Source organism: Galeopterus variegatus, unplaced genomic scaffold, assembly GCF_000696425.1.
Source record: "Galeopterus variegatus unplaced genomic scaffold, G_variegatus-3.0.2 Scaffold65, whole genome shotgun sequence".
Lineage (NCBI taxonomy): Eukaryota > Metazoa > Chordata > Mammalia > Dermoptera > Cynocephalidae > Galeopterus > Galeopterus variegatus.
Window position 1 is genome coordinate 939,750 of NW_007726176.1, and position 17,990 is coordinate 957,739.

General features: G+C 52.0%; 2 protein-coding genes across 2 annotated transcripts in view; both read right to left on the reverse strand.

Moving 5' to 3' along the window:
• Nucleotides 1-6,145, reverse strand: part of CCM2L (cerebral cavernous malformation 2-like) — a 16,814-nt gene extending 10,669 nt beyond the window's left edge. Inside the window, exons 1-5 of the mRNA XM_008577359.1 lie at nt 6,116-6,145; nt 2,848-3,015; nt 1,172-1,255; nt 889-1,072; nt 6-62 (exon numbers count right to left, since the gene is read on the reverse strand). Coding sequence (XP_008575581.1) covers nt 6-62; nt 889-1,072; nt 1,172-1,255; nt 2,848-3,015; nt 6,116-6,145 — 523 coding nt within the window. The remainder of the gene's footprint in view (nt 1-5; nt 63-888; nt 1,073-1,171; nt 1,256-2,847; nt 3,016-6,115) is intronic.
• A 10,791-nt stretch (nt 6,146-16,936) lies between these two features.
• XKR7 (XK, Kell blood group complex subunit-related family, member 7) overlaps nt 16,937-17,990 on the reverse strand; it is a gene marked incomplete at its 5' end in the record, with an annotated part of 25,571 nt that continues 24,517 nt past the window's right edge. The window contains one exon of the mRNA XM_008577368.1: nt 16,937-17,892. Coding sequence (XP_008575590.1) covers nt 16,937-17,892 — 956 coding nt within the window. The remainder of the gene's footprint in view (nt 17,893-17,990) is intronic.

Consider the following 17,990-nt stretch of genomic DNA (forward strand, 5'->3'; position numbering starts at 1 on the left):
GTCGCGCCCCGCGCCGCCGGGGCTGGCGTCCACGCCGGCGGGCACCGGGTCCACGCCCAGACCTAGGAGAGGCCGGGGGGCCGTCAACAGCAGAAGATCCGGGCTGAGAGACCCCTCCCGAGGCCAGCTGGAGGGCCCGGCCCCGCCGCCCCTGGCCTCAGGCCCCACCCCTGGTCTGGAAGTCGTGCGGCCATTCCCGCCCCGCTCCGAGTCCGTACTTTCCCGCCCCGACCTCGGCCTCAGGCTCCACCCCGGTCTTGGCTCCACCCCTGGCCTCCGGGAGGTGGCGGGGCGCTTCCCACCCCCCCAGCCCACCTCCGCGGCCCTCGCCTCAACCTGCCTCTGACCTGAGGGTGGTGGTCAGGTCGACCCCTCCCTCCGCACCCTTAACTCGGACCCTGTACCTCGTTTCAGGCCCCCTCCCCCCCGGATTCCCACTTCCTCACTCTCCTCAACCCCGTCCCTGGCCCCAGGCCCCGCCCCTAATTTGGCCGGGTCTGACGACTCAAGCGCCCTCAACCACAAGCTCCGCCCCTTGACCACTGGCCCCGCCCCAGGTCAGGCTCCGCCCCTAGGCCAGACCCCGCCCGGAGCTCGCGACTCCACCCTCGCCTCGGAGCGGTGTGGTCACGCTCCCTTCACCACGCCCTTTAACTTCGGGTCTCCCATCCTTCATCCTCAACCTCAGGCTCCGTCTTCTTGCATGTGGCCTCTTCGGCCGGCGCCTCGTCTCAGGATAGCGTGGTCAGGCCTTTTCCATCACCCCCTCACCCGGCCTCAGGCCTTGCACCTGCCGCAAGTCACGCCCATTCCCAAGACTAAACCCTGGGTCCTTTCTCTCCCTTCTCACCTCCCGGCCCTGCCCTGGCCAGTTCCCGCCCGCTGTACCCGTCTTAAGCACTAGCAGGTGCAGCGCGTCGTCCTGCAGGTAGGAGGCGGCGGCGATCTCGTGCGTGGGGATCCGTAGGATGAGCTCCTCGTTGTCGCGCCAGGTGAGCAGCAGGCAGCGAGCCGACAGGCTCAGGATGCTGTCCTGCTCCGCCGTGGTCTTCAGCGGCAGCTCCTTCAGCTGCTGCGGGGTGAGTCGGATCTCCTGAGTCCCCAGGGCCGTGGGTAGGAGAAGGAGAAGCAGACGACAGAGACCCTGCCTCCTCCCTCCCCAGAGCCTCACCCTGGCCGTGTCCAGCAGCTGCAGGAGCTCGTCCCGGCTGGAGGGGTTCAGTGAGGAAGTCACCCAGGTGAGGTGGCCCAGGAACTGGATGGGAGATGGGGTGGGAGGAGAACACAGAAGTCACCTTGAAGCCTTGGAGGACCTTGGCCTCCTCACTGATGCAGTGCGATACAGAGATAAAAATAGCTCAATTAATAATAACCTGATAATAGCTTTTATTGAGCCCATAATAGAAGCCAGACACAGTTCTGAGTGCTTTTTATGTATTCACTCATTCATCCTTGCTCTAAGGATGGGAAAACCAAGGCACAGTGTGACTTGTCCCAGGATTATAGAGCTAGAAAGGGCAAAACTGAGTTCCACACACCAGATCCCACACTCTCAACTGCTAGCTTAGATTGCATTAACACACAGTCATTTAACCTTATAGGGCTCCGCAGGGAAGCAGAAGTCACTGTAATAGCTTGAAAGAACTGACCCCCTATGAATTTCCTCTGGCCTGAGTGGCTCTCTTCACCCCAGCGTCATTTCATACTGACTGCAAATCACTTGCCTTCTCGATGATCTTGTTGCAAAGTCAAATGGAAAGGGAAGAATGTTGTATCGAATTCGTATATTATATTTTGTCAGAAAAGAGATGTCCTAAATCAATAAATTAGTTCTTCATTCTATAACTTAACGTTATCACTTAAATGTTATTCAATATAAGAATTTTTTCCATTATTTTTAGTTGTATTCTTCTAGGTGAATTCCACCAATCAAACCTTCTCTCTTTTTATTCTCTATGAAATTTTAGTCCCCAATTTTTAAGTGGATTTATTAGTTTATTCCTCCATATAGGGTTGCCAGATAAAATACAGGATGCCAGTTTAATTGGAATTTCAGCCAGACAACTAATAAACTAAGTTTTTAAAATAGTTTTTAGTAGGGCCGGCCGGTGGCTCACTCAGGAGAGTGCGGTGCTGATAACACCAAGGCCATGGGTTCGGATCCCTATATGGGGATGGCCGGTTTGCTCACTTGGGAGAGCGTGGTGCTGACAACACCAAGTCGAGGGTTAAGATCCCCTTACCGGTCATCTTTAAAAAAAAAAAAAAAAAAGAAAAAGTTTTTAGTACTTTTAGTCCCATGAAATACTTGGGATATACTTATGCTAAAAAACAGCATTCATTGCTTATCTGATATTTAAATTGAACAAGATGGCCTGTGTTTGCTAAATCTGACAACCCTACCCCCATATCAACTTTCCTTGGTAAAATGAGGATCTACCACTGCTCTTTCATGGTGTCCACGAAATAGAAGTAAAGCCCTTGAGTTGTCAGAGTCCTTTGTGGTTTGCTGTTAACCTGGACACTGAGTAACAACAAGGTCACCGCAGTAAAATCTCATGGATAGGTAGGGCTTTTCTGTGCACCAAACCCTCTCCCATCCACTCTCCCCTGGGGGTAAGGTTTGAGTCCCATGGTAAGGTGGGAACACTGAGGCTCAGTAGGTGTAGGTCACTTGCTGTGGGTACAGCCTAAGGCAGGGTCGAGGCTGACATGAACCCAGACCTCTTTCTCATGTGTCACTGCTTCCCCTGTGTGAGACAGGACTGGTGAGGGGTTGGTATGGAGAACAGGTAAGATCTCTTCCTCACCCCAAGGTTGTCCCTCCCCTTCTCATCCCACACGCACCTTGACCTCTTTCTCCAGGTAGTCACACAGCAGAATCTGGGGGTCGATAAGGTAGTCAGGGGGATAAAGGGGCATCGAATGCAGGGGCCGGCGACTCACACTGCTCCGAAAGGCTGCCCGGCGCCCGGCCTTGGGGAAGACTAGCCTTCGGATGGGGGATACAAAACCCTGGGGGAGGACAGGTAGAATAACAGTAATTACAGTGGCTGACTTTATAGAGCACTTACTTTCCATGCTCATTGTTTTACTTACATTAACTAACTTAATTCTCACAAAACTCTGTAGACGTGGTACCCCTGTGATTCCCATTTTACAGATGGAGAAACTAAGCCCCAGGGAGGGAAATAGCTGATAAGGTCATTAGCTAGTAGTGGTGGAAGCAATAGTTCACCCTGAGCAGTCCAGGTTCAAAACCTCCATCTTAAACAGCCAAGTGGGAATGTGGCCCCTGCCAACCAGGTTTAAGAAACAGGGTAGAATAAGTAAATTTAAGTATAATCCAGGGGCACCAGCATGAAAGTGGCCTGGATCAAAATTAAAGGTGCAAATTCCAGGGCCCTGTCCCAGACTAACAGAATCTAAATTGCAGAGGAAAGTCTGAGCATTACTCTAGAGCAGCAGTTCTCAATGTGTGTCTCCTGGAGTGAGCACACACATTGCAGCCTCCAGCAGCCTCATCATCTGGGAACTTGAGAGAAATGCAGATTCTTGGTCCCCATCCTGGACCTACTGAATAAGAAACTCTGGGAGTAGGGCCTGCAATTAGGTTTGAACAACCCTCCAGGTGACTCTGATGCTTGCTCAAGTGTGAGAACCACACTTCAGAGCATTGCTCGCAACCCTGGCTGTACTTTAGAACTACCTGGAGAGCTTCTAAAACTCCAGACACCCAGGCTACATCCCAGACCATTAGAATCAGGAATCCTGGAACTGAGACCCTGTCATCAGGATTTTTAGGTGATTTCAATGAGCAGCTCAGCTGAAAACCACTAAGAATGTGCGGTATAATAATTTAACTCACACAAAATGAGTGTGAACAAGACAATACCCCTGCCCTCAAGGAGCTCATATTCTAGTTCAGGTAAACAGACAATACACAAGTCCATAAATGCATGTCTTCATTCCCTCACTCATCCAGTAAACATTTATTCATATTTGTATGGTGGGATCCTGTGCTGGGGGCTGGGGATTCAGTGGAGAACTGGACCCCATCCTTGCCTGCAGGGCTTGTGATAAATGACCTAAACTAGTGAGTTGCAAACTTTACTGTGCCCACTAGTTCTGATTCATTAGGGCTGGGTTGGGCATTTCTTTTTTTTTTTTTTTTTTTCCCTTTTTTCGTGACCGGCAACAGGATCGCAACCCTCGGTGTCACGCCCACACCGTGCTCAACCAGTGAGCGGACCGGTCTCTATATGGGATCCGAACCCTCGGCGGGAGCGCCACCACGCTCCCAAGTGCCGCACTCTACCGAGTGTGCCACCAGGCCGGTGGGTTGGGCATTTCTAACGAGCTCCCAGCTGATGCTGGTGCTAGTGGACTGCACACCACAGTTTGAGTATCCAGGATCTAAATGAGTGGTTCTCAAAGTGTGGCCCCACGACCACAGCAGCATCAGCACCACAGGGGAGCTTGGTAGAGATGCAAATTCTTGAGCCCCATCCAAGACTTAATGGATCAGAAACTGGGGTAAGACCCAGTAATCTGGGTTTTAATAAGCCCTCCAGGTGATTCTGCTGCATGCTCAGCTCAGGTTTTAGGACCAATATCTTGGAGCCTGGATGGGGTATGTGGAAGCTCTGAGAAATGAGAGCAAACTATCTGGGAGAAGGCATTCCAAGCAGAGGGCACAGTATGTGCAAAGTCCTGGAGACCTCAAAGACTGGATAACGATGTGCCTGGAGAAACCATGTGCAATCAGTCTGTCGTGGCTGTATTATGAGATGACCATGTCCTGGAGACCTTGAATGCCAGCTATGGAACTGGGACTTTATCCTGTGTATGTGAGTGTGTAGGGGTTGGGGTGGGGGGTAAATGCTTTGTCTGTGACCCTGAGTGGTCCAGCCCTGCCTACCTCTCCAGTCTCATCTTACCCCACACGCCCCCTCCAGCTCCAGGGCCATCTTTCAGTCCTTCCTACTTACTACATTCCTTTTACCACAGGGTTTTTGCACATTCTGTTCCTCTGCCCAAAACAACCTTCCCTTCCTCCTTTCCTCTCACCTGTCAGCTCAAACTGACCAGCCTAGGGCTGGGCACCCTAATATTCTATCTCCTGGCACTGATTATGGGGACTTTTATGCGATTTTACATTAATTCACTCATTGCCTTTAAAAAAAATTAATAGTTGCTTCTCCCACTAGACTGTGAGCTCCAGGGAGAGAGTAGGGACCTTGTCTGACTTTGCTTATCACTGCATCATCCCAGCACCAGGCACTGTGCTGGGCACATAATAGGTGCCCGGCACATAATAGGTGCCCAATAAATAGCTATCAAAAGAACAAGAGAGAACACGCACATGTGTCTTGGCTCCCTTCTGAGCCCTCCACGATTCATATGGGTACCTTTTAGAGCAGCTCTGAACCATATTTTCCAGGGGAAGAGGGCTGTGTGAGGATGAGGGTGGGGTGGGAGGTGGAATCTGTGGACCTCCCTGAACCCCAAAGATTACCAGGTAAGATGCCCAGAGAAGTAGATTACAAAACGTCTCAGAGTCAGGAAGGGGTGATGATTGGGGTGCAGGGTGGGGGTAGGGGTTGGGAAGTGACTCCTGGGCTGTGAGGCCTTAGCAGTGGGCCCTTGTATAAAGATGGGGTAGGGGTAGGGGTAGGTTGGACACAGCAGGGGAGCAGGTGGGAGACCCAAGCCTGGATAGGCAGCCTCCTAGCATAGAATTACCCTGGATGGGGTCCTTCTGTCTGGGACAGTGGGGAGCAGGGGAGTGGGTCTGCTGGGTGACTATCCTTCTGTGTGAGAAACTGCAGGAAGGAACCACCAGGGACACTAAGGAAGCAGGTTTGGAGTATCTCCCAAACTAAGTCTGTCTTGCCAGGTTTCCCATAAAGGTCCCTGTCTGTCTGTCCATTCCAGGGATGACAGAGGCCACTGACAGTAGAGAAACAGATTAGAGCCCAAATGTCTGGCTGTGCAAGGGTGGGAAGGAAGGTCCCTCCAAATGAGAAGAAAAGCCCCGCTTATGCCACTTGCTGTCCCCCACCTTGCACCCCAGACTTCTCCCCTCCCCAGCTTCTCCCAAACTCCCACCTACCTTCTTCCCTTTCTTGACTTCGTATTCCATGGTGAAGTGTTCCCTCTACTCCTGCCACCCTCCTGGCCACCCCCACCCCTTGTTCCTTTGTTCTTTTTCCTGCCTGATCGGAAACTCCACCAGCCCTGGAGTTCCTGCCCCTCCCATCTGATAGTGGTGGGGGGGTGGGGGGTGAATGGGGGCGTGGAGGACACAGTCTTGGGACCCTACAGCTGAAGGGTGGAAGCCCAGGCAGAGTAAGTGACCTGGGGAGACAAGGCCCCCAGCCAGAGGCATGCTATCGGGGGGATTGGGGGTTGGGTAAGGCCAGGGAAGGGTACCCCAAATATGGAGTCCAAATCTAGAAAATCCCAAGTTCCAGCCCTACTTCTGTCACTGACTAGCTGTGTGACCTTGACCAGGCAAGTCAGTCCCCACTTTCAGAGCCTGTTTCCCCCTCCCCTCTATAAATTGGGAGTAAACATTGTCTCCCTTCCTGGGCTACCGTAGTGAGAAATGAATGAAAGAGGGGGTGGAGCATGCTTCATAAACTATGGAATACTGTGTCCAAGCAAGTGATGATTTAAAAATGTTAATTATTGCTGTTAAGGGTGGCAGTGTGCGTGGGCTTTGGAGACAGGCTTCCTGAGTTTCAATCATGCTTTGCCACTTAGTAGGGTTGTAACCTTGACCACCCATGCCTCAGTCTTCCAATGTATAAAATGGGCATAACACTAATTTGACCTCATAGTGAACTTGTAAGGATTAAATATACTTAGAAGAGCTCTTGGCACGTATTAAGTGCTTAATAAATATTAAATATTTACCAGTCTATGGGTCCTGGGTTGTTTTACAGTCTCTTGGGAGAATATTAGGGAGGCAAGGCCCCCTTCATCGATCTGTGCTGAGCCCTTTACAAATTTCATCTCACTTATTCCTCACAATATTGAGGTACCATTATCACACCTGTTATACAGATTTTAAAAACTGAACTCAAGTGCGGAGCCTGGCTCAAGGAGGTCACAAAGTGAATAAGAAGACCTGGGATTTCTGGCTGGTCTGGATCTGAAGCCTAGTGTTCCTTATCTCTAGGACCTATGCACTCTGCACGCCCCACCAGGGACTGTTGGAAAGGTTCTGCGTGGGCCATCCACATCCCCATGACACCCGGGTTCTGGAGGCCCATGCTCTGCAACTGACTTGCTGTAGGACCCAGGACAGGTTGTTTATTGTAACCTCTCTTGGCTTCAGCTTCCTTACCTTTCCAATGGGAACAATTAACCCAAAAGCTCTGTCCTGCTAGTCAGAGGTATGGCAAGAAAGATACAAGGCCATGGATGAGAAGGCAGTAGAAAAAAAAATTTTAAAAAAAAAAAAAAAAAAAAAAAAAAAAAAGGTAAAGTGAAGGTGCCAGTGCACTGGATTGTTTTGAAAGCTTTTTTTGAAAGTGTGGGTGTGATAGGTCAGTGTGGTTGGAGGGAGGGTCAGAGCTCCTTGTTGCATCTGGGTGTGAGAGCTGCAGGAGACTCTCTGCCACCAGCAGTTCTCCTTTCTCTCCCTCCCTGGGAGCTGTAATGGCCCAGACTGCTTGGTGCGGGCTCCCACAGCCACTCCCTCCTGCTCTCCTACATCCTGCCAGGCACCTCCCAGGAGCAGGAAGTGAGATCTCCGCTCAGCTTGCTGGGCCAAAGGAAGAGGCCAGGGTGTGTGAGCCAATCCCTGACCCTGCTCTGGACATCAAAACTCCCACTGAACCCCTTAAGCCAGTCCAGAATTCCCACCCTCTAGTGGCAGCAGGGCAGGAAAGGTGGTCTCTTGCTCTCCATGACTGGCATTTGCCAGCCTTTTCCTCTCTCTGGGCCTCAGTTTCTCTATCTATAAAATGGGAGCTTATATTATTCCTGGACTTACTCCAAACATCACTGAACTCTTGGGAATCTTAGATAGGACAGTAAGTGTTTTGAATGCCACTAGAAATAGAAAACTCTCTCTGTATTCCCTGCAGTGCCCACCCCATAGTCAAGAACAGATGAAGCACTTAGTAAATGTCAGTGGAAATGGTTGGAGACAGGTGGACCTACATTCAAGTATGTATGAACTTGAACAAGTTACCTCATCTCTAAGAGCCTCAGAGTCCTTGTGCGTCAAAAGCAGGATAATGAAGCACTTAGTAAATGTCAGTGGAAATGGTTGGAGACAGGTGGACCTACATTCAAGTATGTATGAACTTGAACAAGTTACCTCATCTCTAAGAGCCTCAGAGTCCTTGTGCGTCAAAAGCAGGATAATGAAGCACTTAGTAAATGTCAGTGGAAATGGTTGGAGACAGGTGGACCTACATTCAAGTATGTATGAACTTGAACAAGTTACCTCATCTCTAAGAGCCTCAGAGTCCTTGTGCGTCAAAAGCAGGATAATGAAGCACTTAGTAAATGTCAGTGGAAATGGTTGGAGACAGGTGGACCTACATTCAAGTATGTATGAACTTGAACAAGTTACCTCATCTCTCAGAGCCTCAGAGTCCTTGTGTGTCAAAAGCAGGATAATGATGATTCCTGCCTCAGAAGGCTAAGATTAAATGGGAACAGAAGCATACAATGATTACATATATTATTAAAATTAGCTTGAGAATCAAACAAAGCAAAACAAAGTCCATGCTCACAAAGACTTAACAGTTGTGGCAGATAGGATTCATCTCTTTTGAACCACCTACAGTTGATTGATTCAGGTAGCCTGGATTGCTGTGTATAGTATTATAAAAACCAGATCTACTCCCAGCAGGCAAAAGGGATCAATTATCAATGCCTGCCACGGGCAGGAGCGGGGAGCACAGCAGTAGGTGGGCCGTGCATATGCTGGCCCTGATCTGGCTAGAGAAAAAGACACATAAGCAAAGGATTTTAAGGCAAGCGACTTGTTTGGGGAAGGCAAATCAGGAGCCATTCCCCAGCCCATGGAATTAAAGCAGAGTCTTGAAGGGTGGATGGAAGAGAGGTAACTCTAGGTAGAGGAAACAGCTTGAACAAACACATAGTGACTGAGTTGTGATGCTTCTGACTGCAAGGAACCGACCACCCGACCACAGGTGGCTTAGACAAGAAGGAAAATGTGTTATCTCTCAAGGCAAGAAGGCCAATAATAAGTGTTTTCATGGCTGGTTACTTGAGCAGCTCAACAATGGCATCACGTTCCTTACATATTCTACTTTACTGGTGTCATTGGCTGAATTGTGTCTCCTTCCCCTTCCCCTGACATTTACATGTTGAAGCCCTAATCCCCAGTACTCTACCTAATGATATTTGGAGATAGGGCTTTGTATTAGTCAGTTCTGTGTTGCTATAACAGAAATACCTGAGACTGGGTGATTTATAAAGAACAGAGGTTTATTTGGCATCTGGCACGGGCCTCAGGCTGCTTCTAGTCATGGTGGAAAGTGGCAGGGAGCCGGCGGGTACAAGCAGATCACACGGCAAAAGGAGGCAGGAGAGAAAGAGAAGGTGCCAGGGTCCTATAAACAACCAGCTCTCGCAGGAACTGATAGAGCAAGATCTCACTCACTACCCCTCCTCCCCCAGGGAGAGCATTAATCCATTCATGAAGGATCTGCCCCCATGACACAAATTGCCACATTGGAGATCAGATTTCCTTGAGTTCTGGGAGGACGATACATCCAAACTCCATCAGGCCTTTAAAGAGGTCATTAAGGGGATGGCTGGTAGATCCATTAGTTAGAGTGAGGGGTTATAACAACAAGGATAAGGGTTTGGATCCCCCTACTGGCCAGTTGCCAAAGGAGGGGTGAAGAGGTCATTAAGGTAAAATGAGGTTCTTGGGGAGGGCACTAATCCAATCTCACTGGTGTCTTTATAAGAAGAGGAAATGTGGACACACACAGGAACACCAGAGGTGTTCTTGCATAGAGGAAAGGCCATGTGCAGACACAGGGAGAAGGCAGCCATCTACAAACCAAGGAAAGAGCCCTCACCAGAACCCGACCTTGCCAGTATTCTGGTTTCAGACTTGCAGTCTCCAGAACTGTGAGAAAATAAACTAATGTTTAAGCCACCTGATCTATGGCATTTTGTTATGGCAGCTCGAGCAGGCTTATGCAACTAGCAAGATGGTTGCACCGGCCTTAGGAGTAACAGGCATGATGTCATCCAGAAAGATGGGCCCAGTTTGTGAAAAGTCAGGCAGAAAGGTTTGGTACTAGGGAGCCATGGGAGGTTCTAAAGCAAGGGAACACCATGATTAGGTCTGTGGGAGGATGCATTAAAGTGGTGGTCCTCAAAGTGAGGTCCTAAGACCCCCTTGCTCCAGAATCCCCTGGAGAACTCTAAATGCAGATTTCCAGGCATGTTCTGTCCACCACCTGGTTAGGGAGCCAGAAATCTGCATTTAAAATAAGCTCCCTCCCTGCTAAGTGATTCTGATGCACTTTGAAGTTTGAGAACCACTGAATTAGAGTGGTAACCCTAGAGGTAGGGGAACTTTTAGAGGCAATACTCCCTAGAATGTAAGCTCCTTGAGGGTAGGGGCCATGCCTGTGTTATATCTTCTTTTTTCCTTGTGCCTAGAACTTTGGCACATAGGGACACAATATTTGTTTTACTGGAGTTAGGAACTTCAGTCTGGGTCTTGATTTTTGTCATGGAATCATTCTGTGATCTGACAAGTATGCCCCATCCCCTCATGTCTTTTTTCCTTATCTGTAAAATGAGATTGGAGATAATCCCTAAAATTTTTGGCCCTAAATCTGTTTGATTGATTGAGACTCTGTCCAATCAACAGGGAACTTTGTGTAATGTCCTGCCCTTTCCCAGCCAAATGCCTTTGTCTCTTAAAGGAGCCACAGGGACTGTGGCAGGTGATATCCATACTCCCCAGCCCTCCCTCATCTTCTTCCCCTGGCCCAGAACAGCCAAAACAATAGGACACAAGCAGCACATACTGAAATGACTTTTAATATCTCATGTCGCAGCAAAATTAAAAATATACAAAAAGTTTGTGGTGTACAAAAGAGTCTCAGTACAGAAGCCCCAGTTTGGGGCCCCCTCCCCCTTCCTGGGGAAGCACAGAGGGGCAAGTGGGGGTGGGGGGACTGGGGATGGCACAGATGTAGTAAATACTAGGAGGTGGGACTGGGAATGGGAAACAGATGTGGGAACGGGTGAGGTCTGAATAGGGAGGGAAGAGAGAACGTGGAGGGGAGAATCACCCGGAATTGTGCTGATGAGGGAAGTGAGCCCTCAGGCATGGCTAGTGGTTCCTGGAGTCCAGAGGAAAAGTGGAGCGGGTGGGGATCAGGGTTGGCAATATTCTGGTGGGATTCCCAAAGGACAGGGTTTCTGGTGCCACCCTGCCACCAACTTGCTGTTTGACCTTGGGCTGGCCACATCCAGTCTCTAGGTCTTCCTTTCAGTAAGATAGGATTCTGGATGATTAAGTCAGTGATTCCCAAATTGGGGTCCCAGACCCTGAGGGTCTGTGGAGGCAGGAATGGATACCCACAAGTGCTTTTGAGAATTTTGTATTAAGCAATCCAACAGAATAGATATACCCCCATCCCCAAACCCTAGAAACTTACTTGAGGCCTTGGCAGAATTTATCTGCAATCAGAAGCTCAGCTTTTGTTAATTTAATGTGGGAAAATGAATTCCTCAAGAAATGAGGCATGTTTGGGAGAAAACATCTCCCAAACCATAGGTTCCACGGGGTGAAAATAAGAGGGGGCTCTGGGAATCGTTCAGGTCCCTTTCAGCTATTTTATGACTGGTTCAGAAAACCAGGGGGGTTAGGGGCTGTATTTATATGAGGCCCCTCCAAGTTTGGTGGTTTAGCCCAATGGAGACAGGCAGGAAGAGGGGAGGGAGAGGGTCATATTAGGTCTGGTTGGATTTGGGGATTTGAGTGAGAGGGAGATGGAAGAATAGTCTTTTCCCCCCACACACCTTTATCACCCCCTATTTGTCTCAGGGTCCCCTCTACTCTGAGATTATTGCATGTGCCCCTGGTCCCCACCCTTCACCCTGGGCTGGGGGTGCCCTTACAGCAATTATGCATAGCATAAGGCCCGGGTTGCTGAGGAGAGGGCAGCCCTCTCCTTGTGAGAAGGGGAGGGTGGAAGAGACCAAGTACAAGTGGCACCCCCTCTGTCCCCTGGGGAGTTTTCTGCCTCTAGCAACCAGGCCATGCCTGGACTGGGCCTTTCTCTGCCACTCCAACAATTTCCCACTAGAGTTCTTTCTCCCCTCCCCACTACCTGCAGCAACCAAGAACCCAGGAATGTCCTATCCCCTCCCCAACCAGAATGGCACGTGACAGTCCCTTTTTTTATTTAGGCCCAGGGTCTCAGAAGCCTCTCTGGTTGGGAAGAGGGACTCAGGGCTCGTCCCCACTGCTGCCCATGTGGCTTGGCACTCAGTCCCTTCCATTAAGATATGACAAAGCACTTTTGTACAGAAATTGACACCTCCCCCACCCCCACCCCACCCCACTCCGCGCAGGCCCTACCCTCAGCTCAACTTGGGAAGGAGGCAGGTGCCAAAGAGTGGCAGGGGTCAGCACAGGGCAGGAGCAGTTGGGTCCTGGCTTTCATATTCATCCTGTACCTGCACTCAACCCCCCTCCCGATGCAAGTTCCTCCTAACCAGGGACCCCCAAATTGGAGAAGACTCTAGCCCCTAAACTGTCCCTCCAAGGCACTGGAGGGGCCTGTAGCCCTTATTAGATGATGGTTCCCAAACCAGGGAGCCTCTGCACTCCTAGACCTCTCTCTCCTTTTCAGCTGAAAGGGCCGTGGGGCCAGCTCTCAGATGGCAAGATCATGGAGGTATTGGTTGGACTAGCAAAGTCTCAGAGGGAGCCAGGACTCTGACTTCTCAAACTGGTGGCCTGTGGGCCAAATATGAGTGTTCAGTTTGGCCACCGCAGTGTTTTTCAAATATTAAAATTTTAGTGCCTATGGGCAGGGCACACACTGTTCTATTATCTACAGACCTCACCACTCCCTATTGATGGCACTTACACTGCTGTCATTGTCATTTAAGCTTGCAACCCATGTACCCCTGATCCAGTAAACCTTCTCCCCACTGTCTGAGGCTTCTGTGGACTCCAGGCTCCAGTGAGCTCCAAGGAAAGGACCTGTGGAACTTTGTCCTTAGCAGGGCATTGGCTGCGAGACAAGACCTTCCATGGATATTCCCAGCCCCCTTGGCCCTCACCCAGAGACCTGGACATTCCCCAGACCTCCTGGTCTCCTATCCCCCACCACCCACCCTCTGCTTTCCCGAACTCTGTGTGACACAGGTGTAGCAGGACGCTGGCTGGGGAAAGGCAGATCTGGGGGAGAAGCAAGGATGAGGCAGATGAGACGAGGGGCCCAAGAAAGCCTCCCTTGTTGGGGAGCCACTTGCTGGGGACGGATGGGGGTCTGTGATGTTCAGCGGGGTGGCAATTACAAGGCACATGGTGCATCAGTGCATGGAGGCGCCATGAGGGGGTGTGGTGTCTGGAGAGGCTTGGGGAGAACAGTCAGCAGCCTGGGGCAGTTCCACGGACGGGGCTCAAGAAAATGGGGGACAGAAGTCTGCCCTGGGAATGGGGACAGTGGTCCCCTGGGGTTAGAGATGCCGAGGGCAGGGACTGCCCTGCTCGGCAACCAGTGTCCTGCACTCTTCTGTTCCTGGCAGAATTAAGATGGACCCCACTATCTCTCATCCCCAGAAAAATCCTGACTCTGCAACTGACTTCCTGTGTGATCTTGGGAGGTTCCTGGCCCTCTCTGGGTCTCAATTTCTCCTGTATAATGGATGTGGAGGGCAGGTGGCCCTCTGGGTTGTGGTTCTGGAGCCCTCGCTCACTGCAAGGACTCTGTAGGGATTCTGGGAAAGACTGAGCATCCAGGCTGGGGTGAGGGACAGGGAACAGGAAGCAGGAGGACCCAGGGGGTCCAATTCTGGCAGGGAAGAGAGAGATGGCTGAGGTAGATTGTGTCACAGAAAGGAAAACAAAATGACAGCTCTAAGGGGACGGGGGCCCTCCCCCACACTGACTCCTCTTTCCAGTGAAACAAGGGGACCGGCAGGGTAAGTGTGGGGACAGGCAGCGGAGAGGGGGACCTCAGGCCTGGGAATGATGGGGTCCTGAGCTCCTGGGTGAGAGTCCCTAAGGGGCTGAGCTCTTTTTTGAGGGCGAGATGCAGAGGTGACTGCAGCCCTCTCCTCGGGCCCTTTGACTGTGACCACCTCTGGTGCTCAGATGTCCTTGCAGGCAGAGGCCCTGAGGGAACGTTTTGTGGAATTGAGATGATGGGGGTTGGGAATGGGGTGGAGTGAAGTCCAAAAATGTGGCCGCGGCTGCCCTGGGAGCCTCAAGCCGTGCCTAGCACTGCCAGCTCATCCCTGTCCCCTGGCTCCCTGGGAGTCTCCAAAAACAGCTCCCAGGTGGGATACCTTTCACTTTTCCTTCCAGCATGCTGAAGGATGGGGCAGCCAGATAGGCCCTTCTAGGACCCTGAGGAGTAACATAACTTGCCAAGGGTGACCTTATGTTGTCTCTCTGCCTGCTCCCATCATGAGACGAGTTGACAACACCTCTCTTGTGGGGATGTTGCAAGCAGGGGGTGAACATTCCTGACACTGTCAGCCCTGGAGAAACTGTCAGCTGGGTCTGGGTCCACATTCTCAAAGCTCCCATCTCACAAAGGCTTTGATGTGTGTGTAACTGGCCATGGAATTCAGTCTTTGAAGACATCGGGCAGAGGACAATGAGGATGCGTGAACCCACCAGAGCGGGCCTGGGTCAGCCTGGGGATTCTCTCGCCACCCATCACAGGCTCTTAGGGATCAGGGAAGTAAAAGAAATGTTGGCAGGAGGACTACACACACCATTTCGGCCTGTGTGCCCAGGGCTGGGGTGACTGGAACCACAGGCATGATGAGTGCTTGTGTGTGTGTATGGTGGCAGTCCTGTCCTCTCTGCCTTTGGAGTCACCCTGCACCATGAGTGTGGCCCTCCCCCTGTGTCCTCAGCACACTCACCATTATTACCCATCACCTTTCCATGGGATAGCCAAGAGTCTGGGACCTTGTGAGAATAGCTGCCACTCTGGGCCTCAGTTTCCCATCTGTAACCCAAGGGAGGCTGAACCAGTGAGGCCTAAGCACCCATCTAATTTGCATAGTCTAGAATTCTCATGGCCCACCTCACCCCCAGCCTGGGTCTGCACCTGTCCTTAACATCCCCTGCTCTCCCTTCCCAGTGAATGTACCTTAGTTCGCATGGGGCAGTGGAGGGGTTCTAAGCTCTGCCTAGAGGCTCTGTCCCCTCACTCCACAGAACCACCTACTTCCCCACTCCCATACTCCCCCAACCTATCCAGGGCTGGCTGTCCCAGGAAGCAGGGAGTGACCCTGGGTGAGTGGTCCTACGGGCACCCCATGATGTTCAGGCCATGGGAATGGACCACAGGTCTTGGGGGTTGTTAGATCTGAGGCAAAACAAGCCAGTTTCCCAGATGCCACCCCAGGGAGTCACATCTGCAGGGTGGCTGACAGCCAGGATTCACGTCATGTCCCCGGAGCTGTTTTTTTCCAGCTGGGAACCAGTTGGCAGCTGAAATGTCTCAGGGGTTCTAAGGACAATTTCTTCTTAGGAAGATGGCTGTGGACCAAGATGGACAAAGGCCTAGAACTCCTATAAGCCCCAGAAGTCTAGAACAGGAGCACCCATTTCTAGAATATTCCATTCGCACAGGGTTCTAGAGGACCCCCCCCCCCCATGGCAGGAACTAGAATCTCCCACAGCAGAGCGGCAGGGCTCCAGCACCCTCACCCTTCATAACAGAACACAGATCAGAGTGACTCCCTAAGACATTTTATCAGTGACGTGTACTAGAACTAAGCATGTCTCTAGAACATTTCCTCTGCTGAATGTGCAAGAATGTTATCTATAAGCCCAGAGTATCTTCCTATTTTATCTGCTCTGTTCAAGACCTTCATCTAGAAGAAATGTTCCAGATGCTCATCTAGAACAAAGAATGGCTCCTTGAGACATTTCACCTGAGGTGTCTGGGACTTCATCCACAGCCAAGCCCACAACAAAGCTTGTCTCCTGAGGAGTTCACTCTCCTTATTCTGTATGCTCTGCATAGAGGGCATCTCTCCCCCGAGTCTTCCACCCCTTCATGCTTCTACCAGCCTGGACCCCTTAGGGTTTTTTCTCCTGTCCATCTCCAGCACTGTCAGCCACCCCCCCAACACCCCCCACCCCAACTCCCTCTGATTCCCTCTTGCCCCAGATCCAGACCTCAGATTCTACAGGAACTGTGCCAACCTTGCCCACAGGATGCTCCAACCTCAGCCACATCTTCCATGACCTCCACCATCCTTCTCAGAGATGTCCTCCCACTACAGAAGCAGCCCACTCCCCACACCCCCTGAGGAGCATAGGGTCTAGGTCATGGGCCCCAGACAGTGCCCTTTCTCTGGCAGGTCCATCAGGGATGTCATGTGGACAATGCCAGGCAGGGGAGAGGGTGTGGGCCCTCCCCACCAGACATGGAGGCCCCATGAAAGCGGGGTGGCTCACGGGGAGTGTAGCACCAGTTGATTCCCTGGGCCCTGGTTCAGGGGAATTTAGAAAACAGGCCACAGGCTGAAAATGGGGCCTAGGGGTGGGGCCTCCACAAGGCTGCCCCATCTCCTAAAAGAACTAATGGTGGGGCCACTCTACCCTTGGACCAACAGATCCACTCCCCCGTAAGCCCTGAAACTCCAGGCTCAACACTATGGTCTATGTGGGCTCAGCCAAGCCCATCCGTTTTGGGGGGGAGCCTGTGGCCTACACAGTGGTCTCATACTCCAGCAGCTCCTGGGAGGCCCCCACACTCCGGTACTGCAACCGGGGTGTAGCAGGTGAGGAGTACTCCAGTGCCAGAATGGTCTTCCGCAGCCGGCGGTCAATAAAATGGGCATCCCACGCTGGGTACTTCTTACGAGGCAAATCAATCCGAATGACAGGCCCCTCTGTCCGCAAGGTACGGGCCACTGGTGTAGGAGGCACGCCAGGCCGCACCTGGAAGACAGGTGGCGTGGGGGTCCCCGCACGCTCGCCCCCCACTGAGGCCCCATCCCTCTCAGCGCCTGTAGTCCTCGGCAGGGACCTTGGGGGACTTGTGACAGCGTCGAATGGTGGGCCACAGGGCCCTGGGGACTGGGGGCAGATGCAGCCAGGTGCCTGGGGACCCAGCATGGGCCCGTTGGGGTGCAGGAGACAGTAGTAGACACACATGAAGAATATGCCCAGCGCAAAGCTGGAGGCCACCACGCAGACCAGGATGAGGGAGCGGAAGTCGGTGGAGAAGTTGCGGCTGGAGTACCAGAAGCCGGTGAGCGCAGCGTTCTCAAGCAGGACGATGCAGTAGTAGAGGGTCATGCGGCGGCGGCTGCGGCCCTCCTTGACATTGAACCAGCAGAAGATGTAGATGATGCCCACCACCATGTTGTAGATGATCTCCTCCCACTTGGACATGCAGAAGTCCGTCTCCCCCTGGATGACCCAGAAGGTCATGACGCACCAGTGAGCCACAATGAAGATGCCGAAGTAGAGCTTATAGACACTGGCAAAGAGCGCGAAGGCCAGACTGCGGGCTGCAATGGTGAACAGGTGCCATAGCACCTGGGCCACAGCGCCCTTGTAGGACAGGGGCCGCTTGTCGTCCCGAGAGTCCCGCAGCACCTTCTGGTAGGAGGCCAGCGTCCAGGCCAGGGACAGGAGGGAAGCGGAGGTGGAGAGGGCTGTGGAGACAGGGCGGGGGGCGGGGGGGGCTGGGTTAGGGGGGGGTCTGGGTTGGGGGCTGGGGAGAGGGGGAGGGGTCTGGGGCAGGGGCTGGGTG